Here is a 25,994-nt window from a genome sequence, read left to right on the forward strand (position 1 = left end):
GTTATATAATGTATTTATCTTGGTTTGCATTTTTTTATCCTCACGTATTTTTGAGGTGAATGCTATTTTTTTTTTTTTTTTTTGATCAGGCACGTTTGAGGACGCCGAATTCAGGGGTGAGGGTCCTAATATTGAAAACTATCAAGCGCCGTCATTTACAGGCTAAACTTATGAATTTTAACGCAAGCAAATGAGGTAAGACGGACATTTTATTCAAAACACAACCGTGTTCATATGACTGACAGAAAATCTCTTTGTTACTACTATTTCCGTCTGTTTGCGTAATAAACGTGTTGATATTTGATCTAAGAGCGGCATCAAACAGCTAATGCTAATGCTAATTCACAAACACGCAGCTGAAACATCAAATCGCTTTATTAAAATGATCGCATTTCTGTTAAACACGATGAACTGTATAATTTAAAATTGTAATTATATTTAGATGTCCGTGGCAGACAGTATTTGTCTGGCTTTTGTTAATGCAGCTATTGCGATGTGTTTGTTACGTGTTTTTTGTTTGTTTACTTGCTTGTTACTGAGACTGCGAGTCTTTATTAGGCCAGAGAACGCCATACAAAGTAGGATACGTGTGTGTGAGAGTGTTTGTGTGTGGTTTATCTTGTTTGAGTCTGAGAACGGAAGCGGAATGTGGTTGAATTTGAGCCTAAAGACATCAGAGTCATGTTAATGAAGCACACCGGAAGCTGATCACCTGAACGTGATTGACAGGTCACCCGATTTGACATAAATCAAATAACCAAGCCATGGCCAAAATATGAGGTATATAACCAGAGCAGACTGAGATGATATATCCCATAATGCAATAGTACAGTTAAAGTACAGATTATTCAGAGAGACTGACATTTTTAATGAATTTGATGTCATAATAGTTTAAAAAATTTGATGAAATGTGCGAAACTAAATAAAATGAACATAAAAACAAGTATTTAAATTTAAAATATAGTAAAAATTTTATTAAAAGTGGCAAGTCTTGTTAAAAAAGAAGTATTCTGTATACGCTTCATTGTCCGATGCTAAATATGGTCAAAATGATACAAAAAATTTTTTATGCTATTACAAATGTTTAAAAAAGGGTGCCGTGTACAGTAATAAAGCTAAATATTTTTTAGAACACTATGCCATGTGCAAAAAAAATATTACAAGTGCAAAATATATATAAAAAAAATTATACAGTGTAATTATTCAATGCAAAATTGATTAAAAGTGCTTCTAAAGAAAAATAAAAATGCTTTTTTTTTAATGAAAATTATTTTATATTTAATTATTTACAGTATTATTTTAAAGTATAAGTTTTCAGTGCCAAATTGTTTGCAAAAACAAAAGTATCTAACAAAAAGTATCTCATGTGCAAAAAACACTATACTTTATTTAATGCAAATAATTTTTAAAACGTGCGCCATATGCAAAATATCATAAAATATTTTTGCATGCAATATATTTTTCAATGCAAGATTGTGATTAAAAATGCACAAAAAAGAAAAAGTATACAGTGACATTCAAAACACAGCCCTTGACTTTCTATGTTTGTATTTATTAACAGATATGGTTTGATGTGTTTTATTGTTCTGTTCTGTTTTATTTTGCAGTAACACTAGCAGTATGCCTGCTGAACGTAAGAAGTCCGTCAACACGGAGGAGAGAGAGACGGGCTCCTCCAGCAACAAGGACAGAGACGCAGATCGACAGGCCGCCGCACCTCGCGAAAAGAGCAAAGACGAGACCAAGATGAGCGCCAAGAAGGACGGAGCCAAGACGGCCGAAGAGAAGAAGAGACGGGCCGAGGAGGACAAGAGAAAGAAGGAGGAGAAGGAGCGGAAGAAGAAAGAGGAGGAGAAGCAGAGGGCAGAGGAGGAGCAGAAGAAGAAAGAGGAGGAGGAGAAGAGACAGCAGGAGGAGCAGGAGAAGAAGCTCCTGGAGGAGGAAGCTAAACGACAGAAAGAGGAAGAGGCTGCTCAGATCAAGTGAGAGGGCTGGACCATGTAGCTCTAATGTCTCTATATTGTTTTCATAACACTAAAGGAACAAATATAAAATATGATTAAATATAAAAACTGTAATCTTCCTACAGGAAGTAGTGATTGTTGGAACAAGAACCCTAGGTCTTTAAAAAACATAATTTTCAATTTTCAGCATTCTGATTAAAGCTACACGTTTTATATGATGTTATATAAAAAAAATAGTTTTGAATATATTTTTTGTTTTTGTGTTTTTTGTTTTAAACCAGACAAGATTGTTACTTGAAAAAATTAATTTGAACTGAAAAAATAAAAAAATAAAATAAAAAAATGTCCAGGATTAAAATATAAAAAATAAAAAATAATTTCATAATTTTGCTTTGCAGGGTTATCATAGCTAGCAAAAAATAAAGCCATAATTAACACTTGAAATAAAATAAAATATTTAAAAACTTCACATAGATCTAATTCGAAGAAAAAAAGAAAAAAAAAACGTTTTACGTTTTTATATTTACACACAGGAGAGAAAAAAAAAATCTATAAACAAAAAATAAATAAAAACATTAAAAAAACAATGATGGATACAGTAAGTAGAATAATTATGGTCTTAATAATATTGCATTTTATTATATTGCATGTAATAAAATAGCATTTTCATTAAAATTTGCTTGATATACTAAAATAACAAAAACTACAAAATGAAGAAAAAAAAATGGAAGAAATTGATAAAAATGACAAAAACAAACAATTTTAAATTAAAAATTAAATTAAAGGCAGGGCTCTACCACTTGAGCTACAGGAACACTGAAACAATTTTAAAACTTTAACAAATATTTAAATAAAAGCAGAATTTTTTATTTTTATGTCAGTTGCTAATAATAATAGGATCTGATTGCTGCTGAAATGCTTGTTGCTCAGAGTGTGTTGTTGGTGTGTGATCAGGGAGAAGGAGGAGGCGGAGCAGCTGCAGCAGGAAGCGTGGGAGCGTCATCACAGCAGGAAGGAGCTGCGAGCCAAGAACCAGCGCGTGCAGGAGACACGTCCCGAGGAGGCCTTCTTCAGCCGTCTGGACTCCAGCCTGAAGAAGAACACGGCCTTCGTCAAGAAGCTCCGCACGCTCACGGAGCAGCAGCGCGGCTCGCTGTCGCAGGACTTCGACTCGCTCAACCTCAGCAAGTACATCGGTGAAGCCGTGAGCTCCATGGTGGAGGCCAAGCTGAAGATCTCAGACGTGGGCTGCGCCGTGCACCTCTGCTCGCTCTTCCACCAGCGCTACGCCGACTTCGCACCGCTTCTCCTCGCCGCCTGGAAGAGACACTTCGAGGCCAGAAAGGAGGAGAAGGCGCCCAACGTGAGCAAGCTGCGGACCGACCTGCGCTTCATCGCCGAGCTCACCATCGTGGGGCTGTTCACGGATAAAGAAGGACTGTCGCTCATCTACGAGCAGCTGAAGAACATCATCGCCACCGACCGAGACGCGCACACTCACGTCTCCGTCATCATCAGCTTCTGCAAGCACTGCGGAGACGATATCGCCGGGCTGGAGCCGAGGAAGGTCAAGAACGCGGTGGAGAAGTTCGGCTCGACCTTCCCTCCCAGTCAGATCATAAATACTGAGAAACAGCAGCCGTTCCAGAACCTGCTGAGAGAATATTACACCTCGCTCACCAAACACCTGAAGAAAGACCACCGAGAGCTGCAGAACATCGAGAGACAGAACAGGTCAGTCCGGTCACATTTACAGGTTCACACAGTTGTTTGCAATCTCACGATTCGATTCGATTTCGACAAAATTAAACTACCTTCTAGAGGCCATGTGTGCATCTTCTTTTATTTCAGTGTCATATATTTATTCAGTAAGAATAAAATGACAAATTCAGACTGTAAAAAATATATAAAAAAGTAATAAACAAAATAAAAAAAAATGTGTTTCAGGTTATATACGAAATAATTAAAAATGAAATAAAGAATAAAGATATAGACATGTGAAAAAAAAAAATATATATATATATATATATATATATATACATACATATTAATTAATTGACAAAAAAAAGAAAAGAAAATGACTAAAATAGAAAAATAAAAACAATTTCAAAATTCTTATTAGAAACCATAATAAAATAAAACTAATAAAAATGGCCAAAACGTTCAAATTAAACTGAAAGCAGAAAATATTAATAAAAGTGCAATAAAATGAAGCTATTAAAAATATTGAAAACACTACATAAAATGATTAAAACTTTAACTAAAATGAATAAAATCAAGATATTTATTGAAAACTGTAATAAAAGAAAATAAGACTGATGTTCACACAGGCTGTTTAATTAAAGTGCCCCCATTATGCCATTTTTAAGGTTGCTAATATTGTTTTATGAGTCTCCTAAAACAGGTTTACATGCATGCAAAGTTCGAAATAGTCGAAAAGGCATAATAGAGACACTTAAGTTCCTAACTAGCATAAATGCCTTTACTTAATTGAATCCCAATCTAATGAGTGAGTCATTGAATCATAAACACTCTGAACATGATCTGTGTTTCTGAATGTGGTGTTCTTCTCCAGCTCTGGAATCATTCCCATTGATTGCATTAGAATAGCGATGATGATGATGATGATGATGATGATGAGTGTCTCTTGCAGGCGTATCCTTCACTCTAAAGGAGAGCTCAGCGAGGACAGACACAAGCAGTACGAGGAGTTCGCCACGTCCTATCAGAAGCTGCTGGCCAACACACAAACGCTGGCCGATCTGCTGGACGAGAACATGCCTGAACTTCCTGTGGACAAGACCATCCAGGAAGGTGCGACGGTCGGCACGGCTTCACCTGTGTGAGATCTGGTCTGGGCATGTGTGTGATTTGTTGTTGATCTGTGTGGCAGAGCACGGTCCGGGCATCGATATCTTCACCCCGGGGAAACCGGGAGAGTATGATCTGGAAGGAGGGATCTGGGAGGACGAGGACGCGCGTAACTTCTACGAGAACATGGTGGACCTGAAGGCGTTTGTCCCTGCGATCCTCTTCAAGGACAACGAGAAGAGCAGCCAGACCAGCAAAGGTGCTACTGCAGGATACTGTCATAGTATTTATTCATATTCAGAATTAGTGTTTATTTGTACATTTTCTGTTTTTTTTTTCATTCTAGTAAAATGTGCATTTATTTTGTTATGTTTTAGTGAAACAGTATGTGGTGCTTGTTGTTTGTGTGCAGAAGCACGAGAGGGGAACAGCACTGAGGAGCTGGAGATCGAGCTGGAAGCGCTGGACATCACTGATGAGCCGATGGATCTGGACGCAGCCGATGAGACTGAAAGTGAAGAACTGGCCAAGAAGATACTGGATGAACAAGGTGAGCTGGCTTTCTCGATGAAACACACACATCAGTGCACCTCCTAAACCTCCAGAGCACACTGAAGAGGTGTCCAGCATCTTTCCAGCAGCTCCACTTTATCTGGATTTGGCATTTTCCCCCTCTGTAATTCTTTCTATGTGCAGATTCGTTATAAGCCAGTGTTTGAATTGTCATGTTGTGTGTGTATGTGTGTGTACAGAGCAGGAGGATGAGGAGGCCAGCACCGGCTCTCATCTCAAACTCATTGTGGATGCTTTCATCCAGCAGCTCCCAAACTGCATCAACAGAGACCTGATAGACAAGGTGAAGAGATCAAACACACACACACACACACAGAGACTCATACACACACACAGAGTCTCTCTCTATCTCTCTCTCACACACATACACACACACACACACACAGAGTCTCTCTCTCTCTCTCACACACACACACACACACACACACACACACACACGCTCATACAAACACAGAGACACACACACACACACACACAAACACACAGAGACTCACACACACATACTCATACACACAAACACACATCCTCATAAACACACACAAACACACAGAGTATCGCACACACATACTCGTACACACACATACTCATACACACACACACACACACACACACAGACAGAGAGACTCACTCACGCACACACACACACACACACACGCAATCACACACACACACAGAGACTTACTCACGCACACACACACACGCAATCACACACACACACACACACACACACACACACACACACACACATAGTCTCTTACACACACACAGACACACACACACAGTTTTTAATAATTTTAGTACTTCAACTTAAAATTCTTCATTTTTAATTTTTATTGTAAATTTTCCATTGAATAATAATAATTGTATTTCCTGTTTAGATTTTGTTTTGGTATGTTTTTATAAAGCTTTACAATAAATACTTTAATTTTGTTTAACATTTTCAGATTTCATTTCAGTAAAAAAAAAAAAGTTAATTGTTTTTATAAATGTATTAGCTTATGAATATTTCTATTTAGTTTTAGTTTTCTTTCATTTCAGTTTTAGTAATTTCAGTACTTGTTTAGTAATTATTTAGCAACTCTCAGTTCTAGTTTTTTCCTTGAACACACGTTTTTTGTTAAAGTTTTCATTTTATATCAGTCATTTTGTTATGCTTTTATCATTTTAGAAAATGTATATTAAATGTATTTTATTTTTATTTTAAGTTCCTAAAATCTAATAGTTTTTACGTTGTGCTGATGGGTGGTTTGCCTGTTGTGTGTGTTTTCAGGCTGCTATGGACTTCTGTATGAACATGAACACCAAGTCCAATCGCAGGAAGTTGGTCCGAGCTCTTTTCACGGTGCCCAGACAGAGGTGTGTGTGTGTGTGTGTGTGTGTTCACAGCATCTATAGATGTGAACACTAGATGGAGCCAGGGCTCTTGTGTTTTCAGTCATTTGATCTCATCAGGTGTTCATTCAGATGAAATGGTTAAATGTCTGTGCATTAATAGTTTTACATCTGTGTGTGTCAGGCTGGATCTGCTGCCGTTCTACGCTCGTCTGGTGGCCACGCTTCACCCGTGTATGTCTGACGTGGCTGAAGACCTCTGCTCCATGCTCAAAGGAGATTTCAGGTTTCATGTGAGTGTGTTTCTCATTAGATAAAGACTGTCAGATGAGGGATTTAAGCATTAAAACAGGTGCCCTTGAATCTGCAAGTCACCAAAAACCAGTTTCGGGCAAATAGCACGTGTGTGTGTGTGTGTGTGTGTTCCCTACAGATCAGAAAGAAGGACCAAATCAACATTGAGACCAAGAATAAGACGGTGAGGTTCATCGGGGAGCTGGCCAAGTTCAAGATGTTTTGTAAAACGGACACACTGCACTGCCTCAAGGTGAGCTGATGACCCCTACACAGTGTGCACTAACTAGGGAGGACAGCAGTAGTGCTTCACTATGAAGTCCATACTGAAGATAATAATGTAATGTTGGCAGCCTCTGTTAATTAGATTAGTTTTTATTAAATATGTGCTATTAATTAAAGAGGGAGTTTAGTGCAGTGTTTTATTTTTAATTACTATTAAAAATAATTTTTGGTCTTTGAAATGAAGCTAAAATAAAATAAATATATTAGATGAAAATCTTAAACTTTAAAATCTTTAAAACAAAAATAGAAATGTTAATGCAATTAATAAACTAAACAAACTAACCAGCATTTTTATAGTTACATGTGACTGAAACTAAAAATGTAACAAAACTTTTACTTGAAATAAAATTAAAGTATGAAAATTTTTATTTTTTTTATTTTAACTTTGAATACTAAAATAACTTACAAATTATATAGACATAAATATTATCTTAAAATGACGTAAAATAAACTAAAATAAAGATGCAAACAGAAAATATTAGAGAGACTAACTGATCAAAAATAAATATGTTTAACTTGACGTACTAAAACTGTATTTAAAATTGAAAAAAAAGACTAAAACTTACAAATTTTAACAACATATAAAAATATCCTGAATATTAATAAAAACTATAAAAGTATCTCAGTGATACTAAAATCACACTTGAACTAATTCATAAAATACATTTAAATTGAAGTGCTTAAAGTACTGAAGTACTGAAATTCAAATATATTAAATATTTAAAAAATTAAAAAAATGACTGTCATACATAAAATCAATAAAAACAAATTAACCAAAAAAATGTATGAACTAAAAAATATATTTTTTAAAAATTATAAATTTTTAATATAATGATAGTATATTAGTAATACTAAAAGAGCACAGGTTCAGTAGCATTGATAGCAGTGATATTAAAGTAACACTGACTGCTGAAACTATTGTATCATGATCTCTGCAATACAGACATTTATTCCAGCCTCTCTAACACTGTGTGTGTGTGTGTGTGTGTGTGTGTGTGTGTGTGTGTGTAGATGCTGCTGTCTGATTTCTCTCACCATCACATCGAGATGGCCTGCACACTGCTGGAGACGTGTGGACGCTTTCTCTTCCGCTCACCGGAGTCTCACCTGCACACGAGCGTCTTACTGGTCCGTCTTCTTACACACACACACACACACTCATGTAGACCTGCCCTCTTCATACTGACACTGCTGAGCATGTGTGTGTGTGTGTGTGTGTTCCCAGGAGCAAATGATGCGTAAGAAGCAGGCTCAGCATCTGGATGTGCGTTACGTGACGATGGTGGAGAACGCGTATTACTACTGCAACCCTCCGCCGATGGAGAAGACGGTGCGCAGGAAGAGACCGCCGCTGCAGGAGTACATCCGAAAACTGCTCTACAAAGACCTGTCCAAGGTCACCACTGAGAAGGTGCGTCACGCGTGCGCTGGACACAGGGCTTCTCTCACGGCCCGCATCCTGCTAAACATCAACATACTGGATGAAGTTTTGTCACTTCCTGTCATTAAGCAGTGTGTATGTGCTCACAGGGCCTTTTAGTAGCTTGAAAATAAAACCTAAAACTGTGAAGGAAAATAAAACTAAAATTGTGAAGGACTTATATACAGAAAGCATTCTTAATAGTTACTAAAGCTGTCAAACACTTCAGTTCAGCGCTGATTATATATTCTGTATGTGTTGATTTTTTAGAAAATACTTAAATATACAATTATATTAATATCTCAAATTATTATATATTGTAAAGCTATAATACTAGTCTACATATTACGTAAACAAATTTAACATATTGTAATATAATTTAAAATGTATATGAAAATACTGCAGTGACTAATATATTATAAAAAAAATTAAATACTTATCAAAACATTAAAAGCATGAATAAATTATGCAAATACTGTATATTAAATTTTGCATTATTATAAAAGTATCTATTGTTTAATAATATTTTGTGTGTGTGTTATACTTTTAGATATAGTGAAATAATAAATGCATATAATAGAAAATACCTTAAAAAAGCAAAATATAAAAATGTATATTATAGGATTTTTAAATTATCTATTGTTTAATAATTGTGTGTGTGTGTGTGTGTGTGTAAAGTATAAATACAATGAAAAATTATAATATATAACATAACAACAATATGTATTTGTTCATTTATGCATTAATTTATTTATGCATTTATTTATTTATGCATTTATTTATTTATGCATTTAATAATTTATGCATTTATTTATTTATGCATTTATTAATTTATGCATTTATTTATTTATGCATTTAAAAAATGCACATCATTGAAATTAATGTATATATTATATTTATTTTCGGCTGTTCCCAATCTACAAAGCCACAAAAAAACAAGTGTTTGCGTGTGTGTTAAGTATCAGCCGTGTTGTGTGTAGGTGTTGAGGCAGATGAGGAAGCTGTCCTGGCACGAGCCTGATGTGAAGAGTTATCTGATCTGCTGTATGATCAACATCTGGAACGTCAAGTACAACAGCATCCACTGCGTGGCCAACCTGCTCGCTGGACTGGTGGCGTATCAGGAGGACGTGGGCATTCATGTGGTGGACGGCCTGCTGGAGGACATCCGCCTCGGCATGGAGGTGTGTGTGTGTGTTTACATTACTTGACTGCATTGTTTCTACTCCAGTGCAGTTATAATAACAGAATGTGCAGTATAATGCAGAGATGTTTGTTGGTGTGTGTGTGGTTCTCAGGTGAACCAGCCCAAGTTTAACCAGCGGCGCATCAGCAGCGCTAAGTTTCTGGGCGAGCTGTATAACTACCGTATGGTGGAGTCTGCCGTCGTCTTCCGCACGCTCTTCTCCTTCATCTCGTTCGGCGTGAACACAGACGGTTCTGCGAGCCCGCTGGACCCCCCCGAGCACCTGTTCCGCATCCGCCTGGTCTGCACCCTGCTGGACACCTGCGGACAGTACTTCGACCGCGGCTCCAGCAAGAAGAAGCTCGACTGCTTCCTCGTTTACTTCCAGGTGAGGAGCAGCCAATCACAGACAGATGAGCGTGTGACACGTCTCCTGTGATTGGTGGAAAAACCCGGGCTGTCAATAGAATAAAGCTTCATTCTGAGCTCATTCAGAATTCAATTCCACCATACTAAAATAGTATTTGACTGTAAATGTAAACATATAATCATTGAAAATCATACTAATATAAGATTGTATAAATGTTTTTGTAATGTTTTACATATAAAAAAATAATAATACGGTGCATTTTTTTAAATCTATGCATTAGCTGTTAGATGTTTTTTTTTAATGCATCATTTACATTCACATTCCTGTGAAGCAATGTCTTTATCAAAACTTGCCTCCCAAAAATAATTATAAAAAAAAAAAAAAAAAAAGATTGTATTTGCATAATGAAAATTACACCTATTTTTAGGTACATTTAATAATTATTTTGCATTGTGGCATTATTATTATGATGGCAATTAAACACATTTAATCTTAATGCATTAACTGTTAATCACACAAATGTATCACTGTTAATCATTTATGATTTGGTGCTCAGTTATTAACAGTATGATCCATATGTGAACCGCTGTGTGTGTGTGTGTGTGTGTGTGTGTGTGTGTGTGTGTTTCAGAGGTACGTCTGGTGGAAGAAGAGTCTGGACGTGTGGACTAAAGACCAGCCGTTCCCCATCGACATCGAGTACATGATCACAGACACACTGGAGCTGCTGCGGCCCAAGATGAAGCTGTGCTCGTCTCTGGACGAGGCCTGTGCTCAGGTCACACAGCTGGAGAGAGAGTTCCTCGTCAAACTGGGTAAAACACTCGTCTGATACAGTCTGTGTGTGTGTGTGTGTGTGTGTGTGTGTCTGTGTGTGTGTGTCTAATATATATATATATATATATATATATATATATATATATATATATATAGTTATATATATATAGTTATATATATATAGTTATTACTGATAGAAATTGTGCATTTTAATTTAATTTTTTAATAATTTAGTAATGTTTTTATTATTCATTTTTATTATATTTTCTTTTTTGTATATATTTTATTTTATTGTATCGTTTAGATTTAATGAATTTTGTTTTAGTTTTAGCTCATTTTAACTTTTTACATTTAAGTTGAATCAAAAATTAGTTTTGTATTTTGTATTAAATTAGTTTTTCTGCTTTTGTTTTTTTTTTCTTTTTTTTTTATGAGTGTTTAGGTATAATATATATTTATTTCATTTTTACTCATAGTTCCGTATTAAAAGTTATGTCTAATTAAATTTTCTGTTTGATTTTTTATAATTGTGGTTGCGTATTGTTTTAGTATGTTGATTTAATTTATTTTAGTTTTAAATCTGAGTTTAATTAAAAGTGGAGTGATTTTTTTGTTTAAATATTTAAATGTTTTTTTTAATTTAGGTTGAATTTATTTCTTTAGTTTATTTTTTGTTTTAAATCTGTTTTTGTTATGTTTTCAGGGAGTTATTTTAGGCTTCAGTTTTATTTTAATACATTTGATATTTGTTTGGTTTGTTATTCATAACATAACATGAAACAGATTATTCTAGATTGTGATCAGATGAGATATTAACTGTTGGACTGATGAAATAACCGAGTGCTAGTGTGTTTTATTCAAGTCTACAGAGCCGAATATGGCCATACTTGAGGAAACACCCTCATACCATCACACCACCCAGCCCTAGTGTGTGTGTGTGTGTGCGCGCAGCCGTTCTTCTAGTTGTTCCGCTCATGTTTCTGCTCTTCCCGTCGAGCAGCATTCCTCACACAGACACATGTTTGTTTCATGCGTGTTCGGTCATTGATGCTTCACACCTGACGTGTGCTGAGAGAAAGACACACATTCCTGTGGAGAGTGTAAGAGTATCAGTATTAAAGCAGATCAGACACCGAACAGCTCTTCAGGAATGCTGTCGTGTGTGTGTGTGTGTGTGTGTGTGTGTCGTCTGGCTGGTTTTAAACCACAGTCATTCAGTAGTGCTGCTGGTTTATTTTTATCCCTTGTGGTCTGGTTTGGTCAGTCGCAGCATTCCTGTGTGTGTGTGTGTGTGTGTGTCCAGGCCTGGAGAAAGACGGCCGCTCCTCAAGCGCCATGAGCGAGAACGAGCCTCTGGAGGAGGAGGATGATGATGACGAAGACGAGCGAGGAGCGGAGACCGAGGAGCAGTCTGGGAACGAGAGCGAGATGAATGAACCCGAGGAAGAGGTGAGCTGTGATTGACAGCTAGAAACTCCGCCTCCTGGCTCAGTCTTTATAGTCTACTTTTACATTAGTTTAATGATTTATGCACAGATAAGGAAACACATACCAGCATGAGTCACTACAAAATCTAAATTGAATTCATTTGCAAATCAAAAAAACAAACACTTGAATTGTATTGATGTATTAATTAATACACACATATACACACACACATTTTATATATATATATATAATGTGTGTGTGTGTATATGTATTATAAAAAAATATATATATACATTTACACATTTAAATTAAACTCTATTCATAAAATTAAATTAATTTTTTATATAAGTTTTATATATATACATATGTATAATTATATTTACTAGTTCAATTAATGTTTTAATTGTAATTAATAATAAAATAATAAAATAAAAGAAAAACTTTTACCAAGTGCCAAAAAGGTGCAAATTACTTTACTTTGATAAAACTACTTTTGTTCATTTATAAATAAAAATACGCACACATAAACATAAAATAATACTATTTAGTTATATATATTCATTTTGTGTGTGTGTGTGTGTGTGTGTGTGTGTGTGAAATATTCAAATTCCAATTAATGTTATAGTTTTAAAATACATTTAATATAAAATTGAATGTAAAAATACTTTTGATAACAGCACTCATGTCCATTTATAAATAAACCGCAGATAAACACATTTTATACACATATTTTAAACACAAACTTAGCGCTTGGAAAACAGATATTTCACTTCATCTTGATGGAGTGTTTGGAGACAAATTGATGTTTAGAGACGAGATGTCTGTATGAACCGTGTGTTCTGTGTGGCACGCATGTTCAGGACGGCTCTGAGAACGAGGAAGAGGAGCGTGAGGAGGAAGAGGAGAACACAGACTATCTGACCGACTCCAACAAAGAGAACGAGACGGATGAAGAGAATAACGTGAGTGTGAGCTGCAGCTGATGTGTGTGTGTCTGAGCTCGGAGCTAACGCTGCTGTGTGTGTGTGTGTGTGTGTGTCTCAGGAGGTCACGATCCGCGGCGGAGGACTCAAACACGTGGCCTGTGCCGAGGACGAGGACTTCATCCAGGCGCTGGACAAGATGATGCTGGAGAACCTGCAGGTGTGCTTCAAACCTGCCCTCTCCACTCTCTCCACTCTTCACGTGTCGTCTTCTGGCTCTTAGTCCACGACTGGATGCTGTAAAGACACACACATGAAGAGTTTTTCACCAGCAGTCATGTGGTCTATATTTATGATCCTTTCATGGTGTATTTCTGTCAGGTTTAGGGAGGTTTTCTACTGTAGACCACAAAAAATAACAGTATTTAAATTGTGGAGGAGGAATAAAAAGTATAGCTATACAAAAAAATTTAGCGTATAGCTGTGCAGTGAGAAATGAGTTGAGTAAAGATGGTGCGAATGAAATACATTTAGTTTTAGAAGTTACAAAAGTAAACAAAGATGATTGTTTTACAATAAAATACGATTCAAGTCTTTCTACTTTATTTGGAATTATCTGAGTAATGTTCTAGATGTTTTTAACAATCAGTTTATATTGTGCTTAACAATTATGTTAATAATGAAAAATATATATATTTTTAATTATTTATAACTATTACATTTTATTTCTATAAATAAAATTCAGTTTATTAAAAAAATTATAAAACACATTAAATTCCTTGTTTAACTAATTTAATTGTTTTTGTTACTTTTTTGCTACTTTGGTGCACAATAAAATAAATTTAACATTAAAGATTTTCTTTAGTTATAAATTAGTGCAAAGTAAATTTATATAAAAATAAACATGTGGCAAATAATACTTATACTTCTTATAGCTTAAATACCTCCACAGAAATGACATGCATGTTCTTTAAGAATTAAACTAATTTAATTAAAATTGTCATTTAATTACAGATCAATGCACAAACCATTTTAAATAAGTTGCTAAATAAATGTTTTTAAAATGTAAAGAAAATAGCAAGATTTGTAAAATATGCATTATGTATTCCAGCTTCATATCTGAGTTTATCCACGAATGTCTTTATTCGTGACCTGGATAAATGTGTGTGTGTGTGTGTGTGTGTGTGTGTGTGTGTGTGTGTGAGCAGCAGCGCAGTGGAGAGGCGGTGAAGGTCCATCAGCTGGACGTGGCCATCCCTCTGCAGTTAAAGAGCCAGCTGAAGAAAAGCTCCGCCCCTTCCTGCGCCGCAGACACAGACGCAGACGTCAGCGACACCATGCAGTTCGTCATGCTCACGCGCAAGGGCAACAAACAGCAGGTACAGCACGTGTGTGTGTGTGTGTGTGTGTGTGTGTTGGAATGGTTCAGGTCTGCAGGGTGTGTTCAGGATGTGGCTTTGGGAGTGTATACTACAGCACACACACACATACACAGCGTCTTTGTTTTCATTCTGCTGGTGTCCAGTGACCCAGTTTAACCCTTCACAGTCTTTCAGAAACTTGACATTCATTCTTGACATATTTTCTTTTTGTCTAAAAGGTGGCAAAATAATAACAACAGTACAAGAGAAGTATTAACATTACAATTAGTATGGAAAATAAATGTAACTAGTTTAACTAGTTAATAAAAATGCAAAAAATGTCTGCAATCTTTTGTTATGTGTTCTTTAAGAATAATTTAATATTGATTATTTAATAATTTAATGAATTAAAAATGTAAGTACATTTTACAATAGTGCAGAATGAATGCAAGTTAAATGTAAAAAAAAATAATTATTTATTATTTAAACAAGCAATTAAGCTAGGAGAAAGTATTTAAACTAAAAAAACTGACAAAATTGCTTTTTTAATTATTTTCTATAAATAACGTCATTATTTTGTAATACTTTCTTAGAGCCAAGTAAAATAAATTAAATTTTGTGATATTTGTATATTTTTTTGTTTCTTACAGCTTAAAATCTTAAATACACTTAAATAAAATTAATAAAAAATCTAATTCAACTTTTAATTACTCCATAAAATAATATTTCAGGAACAAAAAGGTGATATTAAAGGTGATATTTGTCCTTCTTTGTTAAAATACGTTTTCACGTGCTTCCTTAGTTTAATATTTCAGTTTTTCCACAGAAATGATATGATATTTTTCTTAGGATGACACAAATTTATTTTTGTTAAGAAAGTAGAAACATAATTAAATGATTTAAACGAGGAGTTAATGGTGATATTTATCATTTCATTGTTAAAAATCCTTCCTCATGGTTTAATGTCTCTGTGTTCTGATGCGGAAACTGTGTGTGTGTGTGTGTGTGTGTGTGTGTGTAGTTTAAGATCCTGAACGTGCCGCTGTCGTCTCATCTGGCGGCCAATCACTTCAACCAGCAGCAGGCGGAGCAGGAGGAGCGCATGCGCATGAAGAAGCTGACGCTGGACATCAACGAGCGGCAGGAGCAGGAGGACTATCAGGGTGAGCCACACCAAACACCTGCTCTTTACAGACTGTGTGTGTGTGTGTGTCTGTGTGTGTGTGTGGGCTGTGTGCATGATAAATATACACCGTACATGCACATATATTTATATATATCTGCAGTGTTTTCAGGAGTCTTGGTTTCGAGGGTTGAAAACACAGGAGTGGTGTAAACTAAAGTAAAAGTAGTAAACGTTGTGCGTTTTGAAAGGAGGTGCACCAGTGCTAACGGGGCCTTGTGTGTGACGACGGTTTGTGTTTTCAGAGATGATGCAGTCGCTCGCTCAGAGACCCGCTCCTATAAACACCAACAGAGAGCGCCGGCCTCGATACCAGCACCCCAAAGGAGCACCCAACGCTGACCTCATCTTCAAGACCGGCGGCAGGTCAGACACACACACACACACACACACACACACACACACACACTCACACACACACACACTCACTCACAATCAGAAGTAAAAATGACACACAACAAAATAGATATTCCCAACTTTCTAAATAGATTTGACTTTACTTATCAAATGGTTTATTAGTTGCAAAGCATTGTGGGATAGTAATGCCCTCATAAAAACCCACAACTAGGGAAGCACTATTAAAACCAAAATCATGAAATGACTTCTCAAATCACAGAGGCTGCATTTTATTTTACTGTGAAATATCACAATAGTAATAATTATCATTTTTAGTAGTAATATTAATTTGTATATTTTATTTATTTTTTTACTTATATTTAAAATCGAATTACTTCTATTTAAAATCTAAAAATGTATTTAATTATTACCATCATCATTTTATATACATATATATATATATATATATAGGGGTGCATGATTTATCAGAATAAAACCTGAATCAAGATAATGGCTCAGTGCAATTATTCTAAAGGTTTTTGTATTGTATAGTACAAAATGCAGTAGTAATATTACTTATTTTAATATTTTTAGTAGTGTGTGTGTATATATATATATATATGTATATCAGTATGAATTATAAAATATTATATGATTTTTTGACATTTAAATTATTTTAATTCTTTTTGAATTAAAAATTGTTAAAAATCAATAATTCTAATTGTTTTAATTTTTAATTTTATTATGTGTTGTATTTATTATTGGATTTATTTTATTATTCTTCAAAAATATATATATATAAAAGAATAACAATTAAATTTTATTCACTACTATTTTTTTATAGAAATTTTGGTATGTAATCAACATTTTTGTCCAAAATGCACAGCCCTACAAACAAGCACAACTAACACATTTTTATATATATATATATATATATATATATATATATATATATATAAAAAAATTGTCTAAAATCACTTTATTTTTTCTGAATTGTGCAGCCTAGATAGAACACTCACTGACCTCTGACCTTTGACCCCGTGCACTGCAGGAGACGCTGATGATGTCAGACCGAGCAAACGATGAGTCAAAGACAGCAAGAGAGACCTGGAGAGATGGACAGCGGCGCTGCTCTGGGACGAGCAGACAGAGACCAGCCGCATCAGACGGTGGACACGGATGGACACACACACACACACACACACACACACACACAGGCGGAGGTGGTTTTATCGTGCCAGGTACAGTTTGATGGTCCGTCAGTGAGTGAACGAGACTCCAACGTGAGGAAAACTCAGTGTTTTTGTTCTTCAGACAAACTTTGGGACGTGTTTTATTCTCTTTACCTGATCGTTCCTGAGCGAGCCGTGCATGAGCTGAACGCAGCAGTAAAGTGACTTCCTGTGAGCGTGAGAAAGTCTGTGCTCACCAGCTTGTTTTACAGAGTCGCTGAACTCACTAACTAGTGCAGCTGATCAGAATGCAGTCGAACCGGACGCAAACACACACACCTGTGGGTGGAGCAGGTAAGATCTAACGAGGCCAGCCCAACTCCAGCAAACAGGAAGCACCGTTTCAGGCATCTGTAAAGTCACAAATTTGATGAAGAACAACTTAATCGCTGACGAAGGATGTTTTAGTGCTAGATGTGCAGCTCGTTCTGTCCACACACATTATTAAAGACGGCATGATTCAATTCAGGTTGATGAAATAATAATGTACTTTAAATATTACTCTAATGAGACGTAATTGTCAAAAAGTCTATCTTTCTGAATTCTCTGATGCGTTGTGAGCTCCACCTTTCTGCAGTTTTTGATTTAGTTGTTCTCTATTCTGTGGGTTTTTGTTCTTTTTGTATCGTGCGTTGAATTGCTGATTTTTCTAGTCTTTTCATCGACTTGATTAAATGTCGCTGTCAAACTTGGTGAACGTTTGTGAAGTTTCTATCTCTCATCTTCGAGCTCAACGTTATTTGGATCACGCAACTGAACATCTTCAGACACCTTCATGAGTTTCATTGAATTTATTCAGAAACAATCACTGGAAGATCTTCACCAATGCAAGGAAATATACATTACACAGAGCTGGAAATAAACTGTTGCTTTGTTTCGTGTGTGTGTGTGTGTGTGTGTTTATATAGTGTCACATGTTCACAATCATGCATTCTGTGTCCTTCAATAACTGCTTCAATAAAAGCAAAAAACCGGAGTCGTGAGAAAAAAAAAAAAATCTAAATATCAAAAACACACACAAACATAAACGAACACTCATCCTCATTCACTCTAGAACAAACACACCACAGGTAACAAAACAACAGCTTGGTGCTGATTCAGTCTCATGTGACCTACAACAGATTCGGATGGCTGTGGTTTAGTGTGGGACGAACTAAACATACATTTACGAGAGAAAGTTCTCCAGCTAACAATCAGCGTCCAGAGAACAGAAATACATTCCCATACAAACTACCTGCTGAAATAAACATGAGACGAGTGTAAGACATTTCTCCAGGAAGACCCTTGAGGTATTTCTTGTGTACAGTCTGGGTTTTTCAGAGATAACACAAAAAAAGTTGAAGATACTAATACGTGAAAACGAAAGAAACGTGAACTTGGAAGAGCACAGTAAATGAAAGTGATACAAAGTCCAAATAAATAGAATCAAAATGATACATTTTTCTTTTATGCCAAAAATCATTAGGATGTTAAGGAAAGATCATGTTCCATGAAGATATTTAGTAAATATATAAAAACTTAATTTTTGATTTGTAATATGCATTGCTAATTTTAAAGATGATTTTCTCAATATTTAGTTTTTTTTTTTTTTTTTTTTTTTTTGCAACCTCAGATTTTCAAATAGTTGTATCTCAGATAAATATTGTCCGATCCTAACAAACCAATGGAAACATAATTAAATGTATTCAGCTTTCAGATGATGCATAAACCTCACTTCAAATAAAATTGACCCTTAGGACTGGTTTCGTGGTCAAGGCTTGTTTCTCAGCAGTCCTAGTTTGCGCAGTGCATCCCGTCTGGCCTCATCTGTGGCTCCTCGGCCAGAAAACTGCACCGTTACTCCCTGAGTACGGAAGGACGACTTTGGCAAAGAATTGCGGCGTAGCTCCGGGGACACCGGAGGGGGACGTGACCCAACGGGACTCAGAAAACTTTGCCGGCGTAATGGTTTTGGAGCCGGAGCGGGCGGCTGCTTCACGGGCGCTTCGGAGTGCGACGCTTTCCTCTTGGGTGGCTCTTCACTTGAAGTCCTGTTTGAGCTGGAGCTTTCCTCTTTCACCGGAGTGATGGTTTTGGTTTGGGGGTGATGGTTCGTCTGGGATGGAGTCATGACTCGTGATCTGCCGCCGAAGTTGTTGATATGGGTCTCTGAAGACTCTGTTTTGGCCGCTGAAGATGAGAGGCACTCGCTCCTGAAGGATGTGGTTGGGTTTAATGTGATGCTCTTGCCTCCGTAGCTGTTAAAATCTCTGTGTTTGACTTCAGCGCTGGTTAAGGTCGGCGCATGGCTTTGGGAGGGGTGTGTAGTGTCTGTGGTGCTAGTGTTAGTTGGATTGGTGATGTTGACCTTGATGTTTTCCGGATCCCTCGGAGACGAATGCATGACGGATTGCTTCTGAGCGAGTCCCACTTTGGAAAGCGCCTCCATCCTATTGGATCCTAAGTAAAAAACACAAAGAGATTTAGTTGGGAAGTTCTTCTTAAATGTGTAAATAAACAAACTGAGTGCATTAATATAGTAGTTCTTTCTACATATGCCTACGTTAATTTGAAAGACTTATAAACAAAAGATTTACATTTTCTGTTCAGTTTGATACATGCATATCTAAGCCTTCTGATTTTTCTGGTTGCATGCAGATCTTGAAAACCTTGGCTCACGCTCTCGTCCCACAAGTTCAAGTTCTTCATTGCATATTTTATTGCATATTTTGCATGCTCTTACCTCCATGGCTGTTCAAATCTCTGTGTTTGACTTCGGCGCTCGTCGAGGTCGGTGCATGGCCAGATCTGGTTTGGCAGGGGTGTGTGGTGCTAGTGTTAGCCGGTTTGGTGATGTTGACCGTGCTGCCGGTCTTGATGTTTTCCGGATCCCTCGGAGATGAATGCATGACGGATTGCGCTCTCCTCTGAGCGAGTCCGAGCTTCGAAAGCGCCTCCATCCTAGACTTGTCCGGCGTCGGATCTCGAAACGAGATGCTCCGCGTGGGAGGCTGGCGCACGCAGGCCGGTTCTCCTCCGTCTAAAGGATGCTCGGGGCCGGAGAGGTTAGAGAGCATGTGTGCTCGGCGCTCCTGAACGCTCACGGCTTCGGCGGCGATCGAGTGGGGAATGTGTTCACGGCTGCTCCGAAGCATGCTGATGCTGTCGGGGAGACGCGTGGGTTTGGCGTGGGTCGGAGGGCCGTGTTTGATGGAGGGCGACTCTAGACTGCTTCTGCGCTCGGGCAGCTGTGATGCAGACGTGCCGCTGGCGACTGAACCTGCGGGCGGCTGGTGTCCGGATCCCTTGTGCGGCCCGTCTGGGACGTCCAGCTCTGGCTTCAGTTCAAAATGGGTCTCTGGGGGAATGATCCGCTCTTGGGAATCTGACAAGGCATGACACATGTACAATCACATTAATGGATGTAATCTTGTGTAGTGACAACACAATGCAGAAACGTGACCCAGTCAGAAGAAGCAATACACAACAACACATAGGTCACAATTATACACTTTTCTCTAATGTCAAAAGCCATTAGGATATTCATGTTGCATTGAGATATTTAGTAAATTTCCTATCATAAATATATCAATTTTTGATTAGTAATATGCATTGCTAAGAACTTCATTTGAACAACTTTAAAGATGATTTTCTCAATATTTAGATATTTTTGCTCCCTCAGGTTCCAGGTTTTCAAATATTGTCCTCATAACAAACCACACATCAATGGAACATGTAGTTATTCATAATGTATAAATGCATTTAAAAAAATTGACCCTTATGACTGGTTTTGTGGTTCAGGGCACAAATATGTAATGACAACAATATGACAAGAATATGAAACTTAATTTAAAGTTGTCAGTTGCTTTAGTGGCAAAAACATTGGGTCTCTTATCTGTGTGTGTGTGTGTGTGTGTGTGTGTGTGTGTGTGTGTGCGTGCGTGTGTGTGTGTGTGTGTGTGTGTGTGTGTGTGTGTGTGTGTGTGTGTGATTGTGTGTGTGTGTGTGTGTGTGATTGTGTGTGTGTGTGCGTGTGTGTGTGTGTGTGCGTGTGTGTGTGTGTGTGTGTGTGTGTGTGTGTGTGTGTGTGTGTGTGATTGTGTGTGTGTGTGTGTGTGTGTGTGTGCGTGTGTGTGTGTGTGTGTGTGTGCGTGTGTGTGTGTGTGTGTGTGTGTGTGTGTGTGATTGTGTGTGTGTGTGTGTGTGTGTGTGTGTGCGTGTGTGCGTGCGTGTGTGAATTCAGCATAGAAGTGTTTTCACTTTTTTATACTCCTGACTATAATTTGTAAACATTTACAAGTATTTTGGGTATATATTTATATTCATAAATTATATGATATAAATATATTTAATATACAAATGTAAAGTTTTTTATATATATGCATGCATTTATATATACATAAATACACACACACACTTCATCTGCTAATCAACTCTTTAGTGCATTTAGTCCCCAAGACGTGGATGTTTTTTTTTGGATAGTTTCGATTTTTAAGAGGACGACTGGGCTTCACCTGATGAACACAGCATGCAATGCACTCAAAGTCAATGCTTTATTACACATCTTTGCATTATGAATTTTTTTTAAACTAGAATCGCTATATAGTGTTTGCTGTGGCGTTAGTAACTTTACAAAGCATTGCATGATTAGCATGAGGTTTTATGATGATTAAACGCAGAATTGCAATGTTTTCTGTGGTTTATACTGAGCTGATGTTTTTGGGATACCTGGCCTGACGGGCAGCGTGTCTCTCTGTTTGCTGGGACCGACTGAAGGGTGCACCAGGTCAATGATGTCCTGATCTGCAGCGCTGGGACGTGGAGCTGTAGCGTATGAGGACAGCCCTGTCCTCTCATCGTCCTCCTCCAGGGAGCCGATGGTCTCCTCAAAGAACAAAATACACTCCCGCTCCTCCCGACTGAGGAACTGCAGATCATCGTCCTGGAGAGAGAGAGACCAGCGGCAGGTAATGTACCGTTTCTTCATGTTTCTGAGAGAAATCTCTTCTGCTCACCAAGGCTGCATTTATTTGATCGAAAATGCAGTAAAAATTGTGAAATATAATTTTGTTTTCTATGCATATATGTTAAATTAGTGTATTTTCAGCATCATTCCTCCAGTCTTCAGTGTCACATGATCTTCAGAAATCAGAATAATATGATGATTTACTGCTCAAGAAACATTTCTGATTATTATCAGTGCTGAACACAGTTGTGCTGCACAATATATTTTGATGCATTTTATTCTTCAGGATCAGAAAACAGTTCAAAAGAACAGCATTTATATGAAATGGAAATCTTCTGGAACATTATAAATGTCTTTAATGCGTCTGAATAAAATCAGATCTGAATAAAATAGGTCTTTTTTAAATCTTACTTCTAAAAACCGTTTGAATGGCAGTGTATCATATTTTTACATTTATCATTTATAATAAAAACATAAAAATTTATAAATGTGACTATATAAATATTACATGAATATCTAAAGTAATATTAGAAATGCAAACTCAAAAAGAAATAACTAACTGAAAATAAATAAACAAACTGAAAGTATTTCAGTCCATTACAGCTGCACAATTCGTCCAAATAAAATAGAAATCACAATTATTGAATCACAAAGGGTGTGTGTGTGTGTGTGTGTCCCAAAACATAAAAAAAACATGCATCCCTCCGTAAACGTGAGATAATTTCCTGTTCAAAAACATTTGCAAAATCTTGGATTTATTAATTTTGAGTTGGATCGTTAATTTTTGTGTTCCCCAAAGACTTAACTTAACACAAACCCATAGTTTTAAACTAAACACAAATAAAAAATGATCATAATGTAAAATGCGACCTTTAACCGACATGCATACTGTATATGTAAATGTGTTGTTCAGCTGACACAAAAATGTGTGTGAATCTCTGGTTTAACTCGTTTATGACGTTGTATTATGCACATTCCAATCTGCACGAAAATCTGAATGACTGGATGTTTCATTTAAAGTTTATTTAAATGAAACACTTTACTTTTACCTGTGACCTTTAAATCTAACAATCTGCACAACTGAAGTTGCTTCCCACAATCGTTAGAGCTGTTGATTTAAACATGCATGAGCTCTGTGTCCTCCAGAGATCAGTGGGCTGTGTTTCAGAGCTGGACGCCTCTCCCTGCTCAAACAGCAGAACACAGACTCCACTCACACTCTCGCTCAGGTGTGTGTGTGTGTGTGTGTGTGTGTGTGAACACTGGGCTGCTTGTTCATCGCCCTGTGAACACACCCTTCACCCTGAACAGCTCTCTGTCCGCGCACACATTGCATCACTTCTGTGAGCTGGATCTACTCGGTGCATGAGATATTTAAAACAACAAGTAGCAGACAGAAGCAGAACCGGCTTTTCTTCTTCTCTGCTCCAGGTTTGTAGAGAACAGCTGATGGTTAGGGTTCAGTTTCTTTATCTCAAACACAGGTCAAGTTACAGTCAACACAATCATGAGGAAGTGAGACACCTATCAGAAAGGTTTGTGTGTGTCTGAATAATAATTGAGATGGTATGCATTCTACTATTACTATTTATACACCACTGTACGTATAATTGTGCATAGCACAGTATGCACTTCTTATGCACATAATTCTCTGATTATCTGCTATTTTTTTGCTTAAAGTCTGCCAATACTGAAAACGGATAAACAAAAGTTGAATAAATTGAATAATCATTAAACAGGATTCTGATGTCGATAGGAAGAGCTCATCCTGTGTATTTAAGATGCATGCTTTTCACTCGATCGTTTAATCTTTATAAGATGATAAATCTTACAAATATAAGATGTTAAAATAATGCAAACTTTGTTTCCTAAAGAAAACACGAGAATGAATCCACTAAAGATTTAGTTTCGTTTTATTTTAATTTTATTTAAATTTTTTGTGTGTGTGTGTGATTTTTGTTTGTTTTAGCTGAAATGTTTTAGTTTGTCTTTATGGTTTTTTATTTTATTTCAGATTTTATTATTTTATTTAATCAACTATCTGAAATAAAATATATTTATATATTTAAAATAGATTTAATATATTATTTAGGTTCAAATGCATCTTTTTTTTATTATATTCTCATGTAACAAATGTGATACAATGTTTCAAATCTTTTAAAATGTAGTCAAGTGACAGCTTTTTTAATTAAATCGTATTTTTATAACTATAATCACCCTAACTGCAGTGTGGTTTTATAAATCTAGTCTCTATAAATACGACACATTAAAATCGGTGGGGTGTTTTCAGTTCATCAGGAGGAAGAATGCTAGTCTTAATAGTAATAGTTTTCTGATGACTCGTACTTCAGGGTTTGTCCTGATCATTCAGAACCTGCTGGTTTTGTGTCTCACGCTGCTCGACTGCATTCCTGTCTTTCCTACAGAATCCCACACAGCACACCTGTCCTCCCGAAACACAATGAGCGTCCTGTCATGCTTTAGAGAAGGACGAACTGGTTTCTCTGCTTGTGTGAAGTCAGCATGAATCAGTGTTTGTGAATGTGCTTCCTTCGTGGAAAAATACGCTTCATTTATAATGTTCATCAGTAAGAACGCTTGGGCTTCATGTAAACACAACACACGTCCGGATGAATACTCACAGGACTGTGGTTGAGGCCGTAGTGAAGCGTCCGGCTCTTGTGCATGTGAACGTCCATCCTTACAGCATCCAGGGCTCGGCGTCTCGTCAAAGAGTCGGGCAGGAGAGGTCAGGGGTCGTGTGAAATGGTCCGAGCATTTCCACGTACCCAACTGACCAGTTTCACATGATGCACCTGGAACAAACAACACAAAATATGTATATATATAATTTAAATGAGGACTGACTACAGCACTTCTGAGCTGACAAAAACACATTTACCGCAAAATAATGATATCTTTGGAATATATATTTATTAAGATATATTTATGAAAACAAACTATTGATTGGTACACTGTAAAACTAAAGTAAATTATAAACACAGATCACTGGAATAATATTTCAGTCAAAATCTCACATGCAATTATGTGTGAATAAACATTTGTTTGTATTTGTTTACTAGCAATTTCTGATTGAGAACTATTTCTACAGTATTTTTTTTTTTTTTTTTAAAGAAAGTAAAAGAAACACAAGTGTAACTAACTATCTGCTCTTGTGAATCACAGTTAGAGCGCAATTTATTATAAATAAAAACAAAAACGAAATGAGGGATTTCATGTTATAAATTAAGTTTTCAGTTTTTTTTGTTTGTTTGTTTTTTCTGACAAACACATTTCTCCGTCATTCTCATTACACTGTTAAAAATTATCAGTACAATAAATAGTATACTCTATTGTCATGAAAATAATAACTAATTATCTATATAAACAACATATTCACACAAACACCCCACTCTATAAAGTTTTTAATTTAGAGGAAAAAAAATTAACTTACTCAAACATCGTGAAAGAGCTGAGGAAAGCGCGTTAGACGAATAAACCCAGAGTCACTCCAGTTCTGTCTCAGTGAAGTGAAGTGAACGCGTTTAAATCAGACCTTGTACCGCGGGAGAGC

General features: G+C 36.7%; 2 protein-coding genes across 2 annotated transcripts; one reads left to right on the forward strand and one right to left on the reverse strand.

The window, feature by feature from the left end:
- Positions 1-65: 65 nt before the first annotated feature.
- LOC127956412 (regulator of nonsense transcripts 2) lies at positions 66-18,356 on the forward strand. The gene is made up of 22 exons (XM_052554281.1): positions 66-195; positions 1,608-1,982; positions 2,919-3,698; positions 4,618-4,778; positions 4,858-5,034; positions 5,188-5,325; positions 5,528-5,631; positions 6,619-6,704; positions 6,865-6,973; positions 7,114-7,227; positions 8,271-8,387; positions 8,485-8,670; positions 9,660-9,863; positions 9,978-10,253; positions 10,867-11,050; positions 12,316-12,461; positions 13,301-13,402; positions 13,485-13,583; positions 14,572-14,742; positions 15,746-15,887; positions 16,153-16,273; positions 17,295-18,356. Exons 1-22 carry the CDS (start codon positions 191-193, stop codon positions 17,302-17,304), a joined length of 3,807 nt encoding a protein of 1,268 aa, XP_052410241.1. The 5' UTR covers positions 66-190; the 3' UTR covers positions 17,305-18,356.
- LOC127956413 (proline and serine-rich protein 2) lies at positions 18,252-25,994 on the reverse strand. The gene is made up of 5 exons (XM_052554282.1): positions 25,875-25,994; positions 25,063-25,236; positions 22,183-22,396; positions 20,198-20,839; positions 18,252-19,914 (listed from the first exon to the last, which is right to left on the reverse strand). Exons 2-5 carry the CDS (start codon positions 25,117-25,119, stop codon positions 19,226-19,228), a joined length of 1,602 nt encoding a protein of 533 aa, XP_052410242.1. The 5' UTR covers positions 25,120-25,236; positions 25,875-25,994; the 3' UTR covers positions 18,252-19,225.

This window comes from Carassius gibelio, chromosome B4, assembly GCF_023724105.1.
Source record: "Carassius gibelio isolate Cgi1373 ecotype wild population from Czech Republic chromosome B4, carGib1.2-hapl.c, whole genome shotgun sequence".
Lineage (NCBI taxonomy): Eukaryota > Metazoa > Chordata > Actinopteri > Cypriniformes > Cyprinidae > Carassius > Carassius gibelio.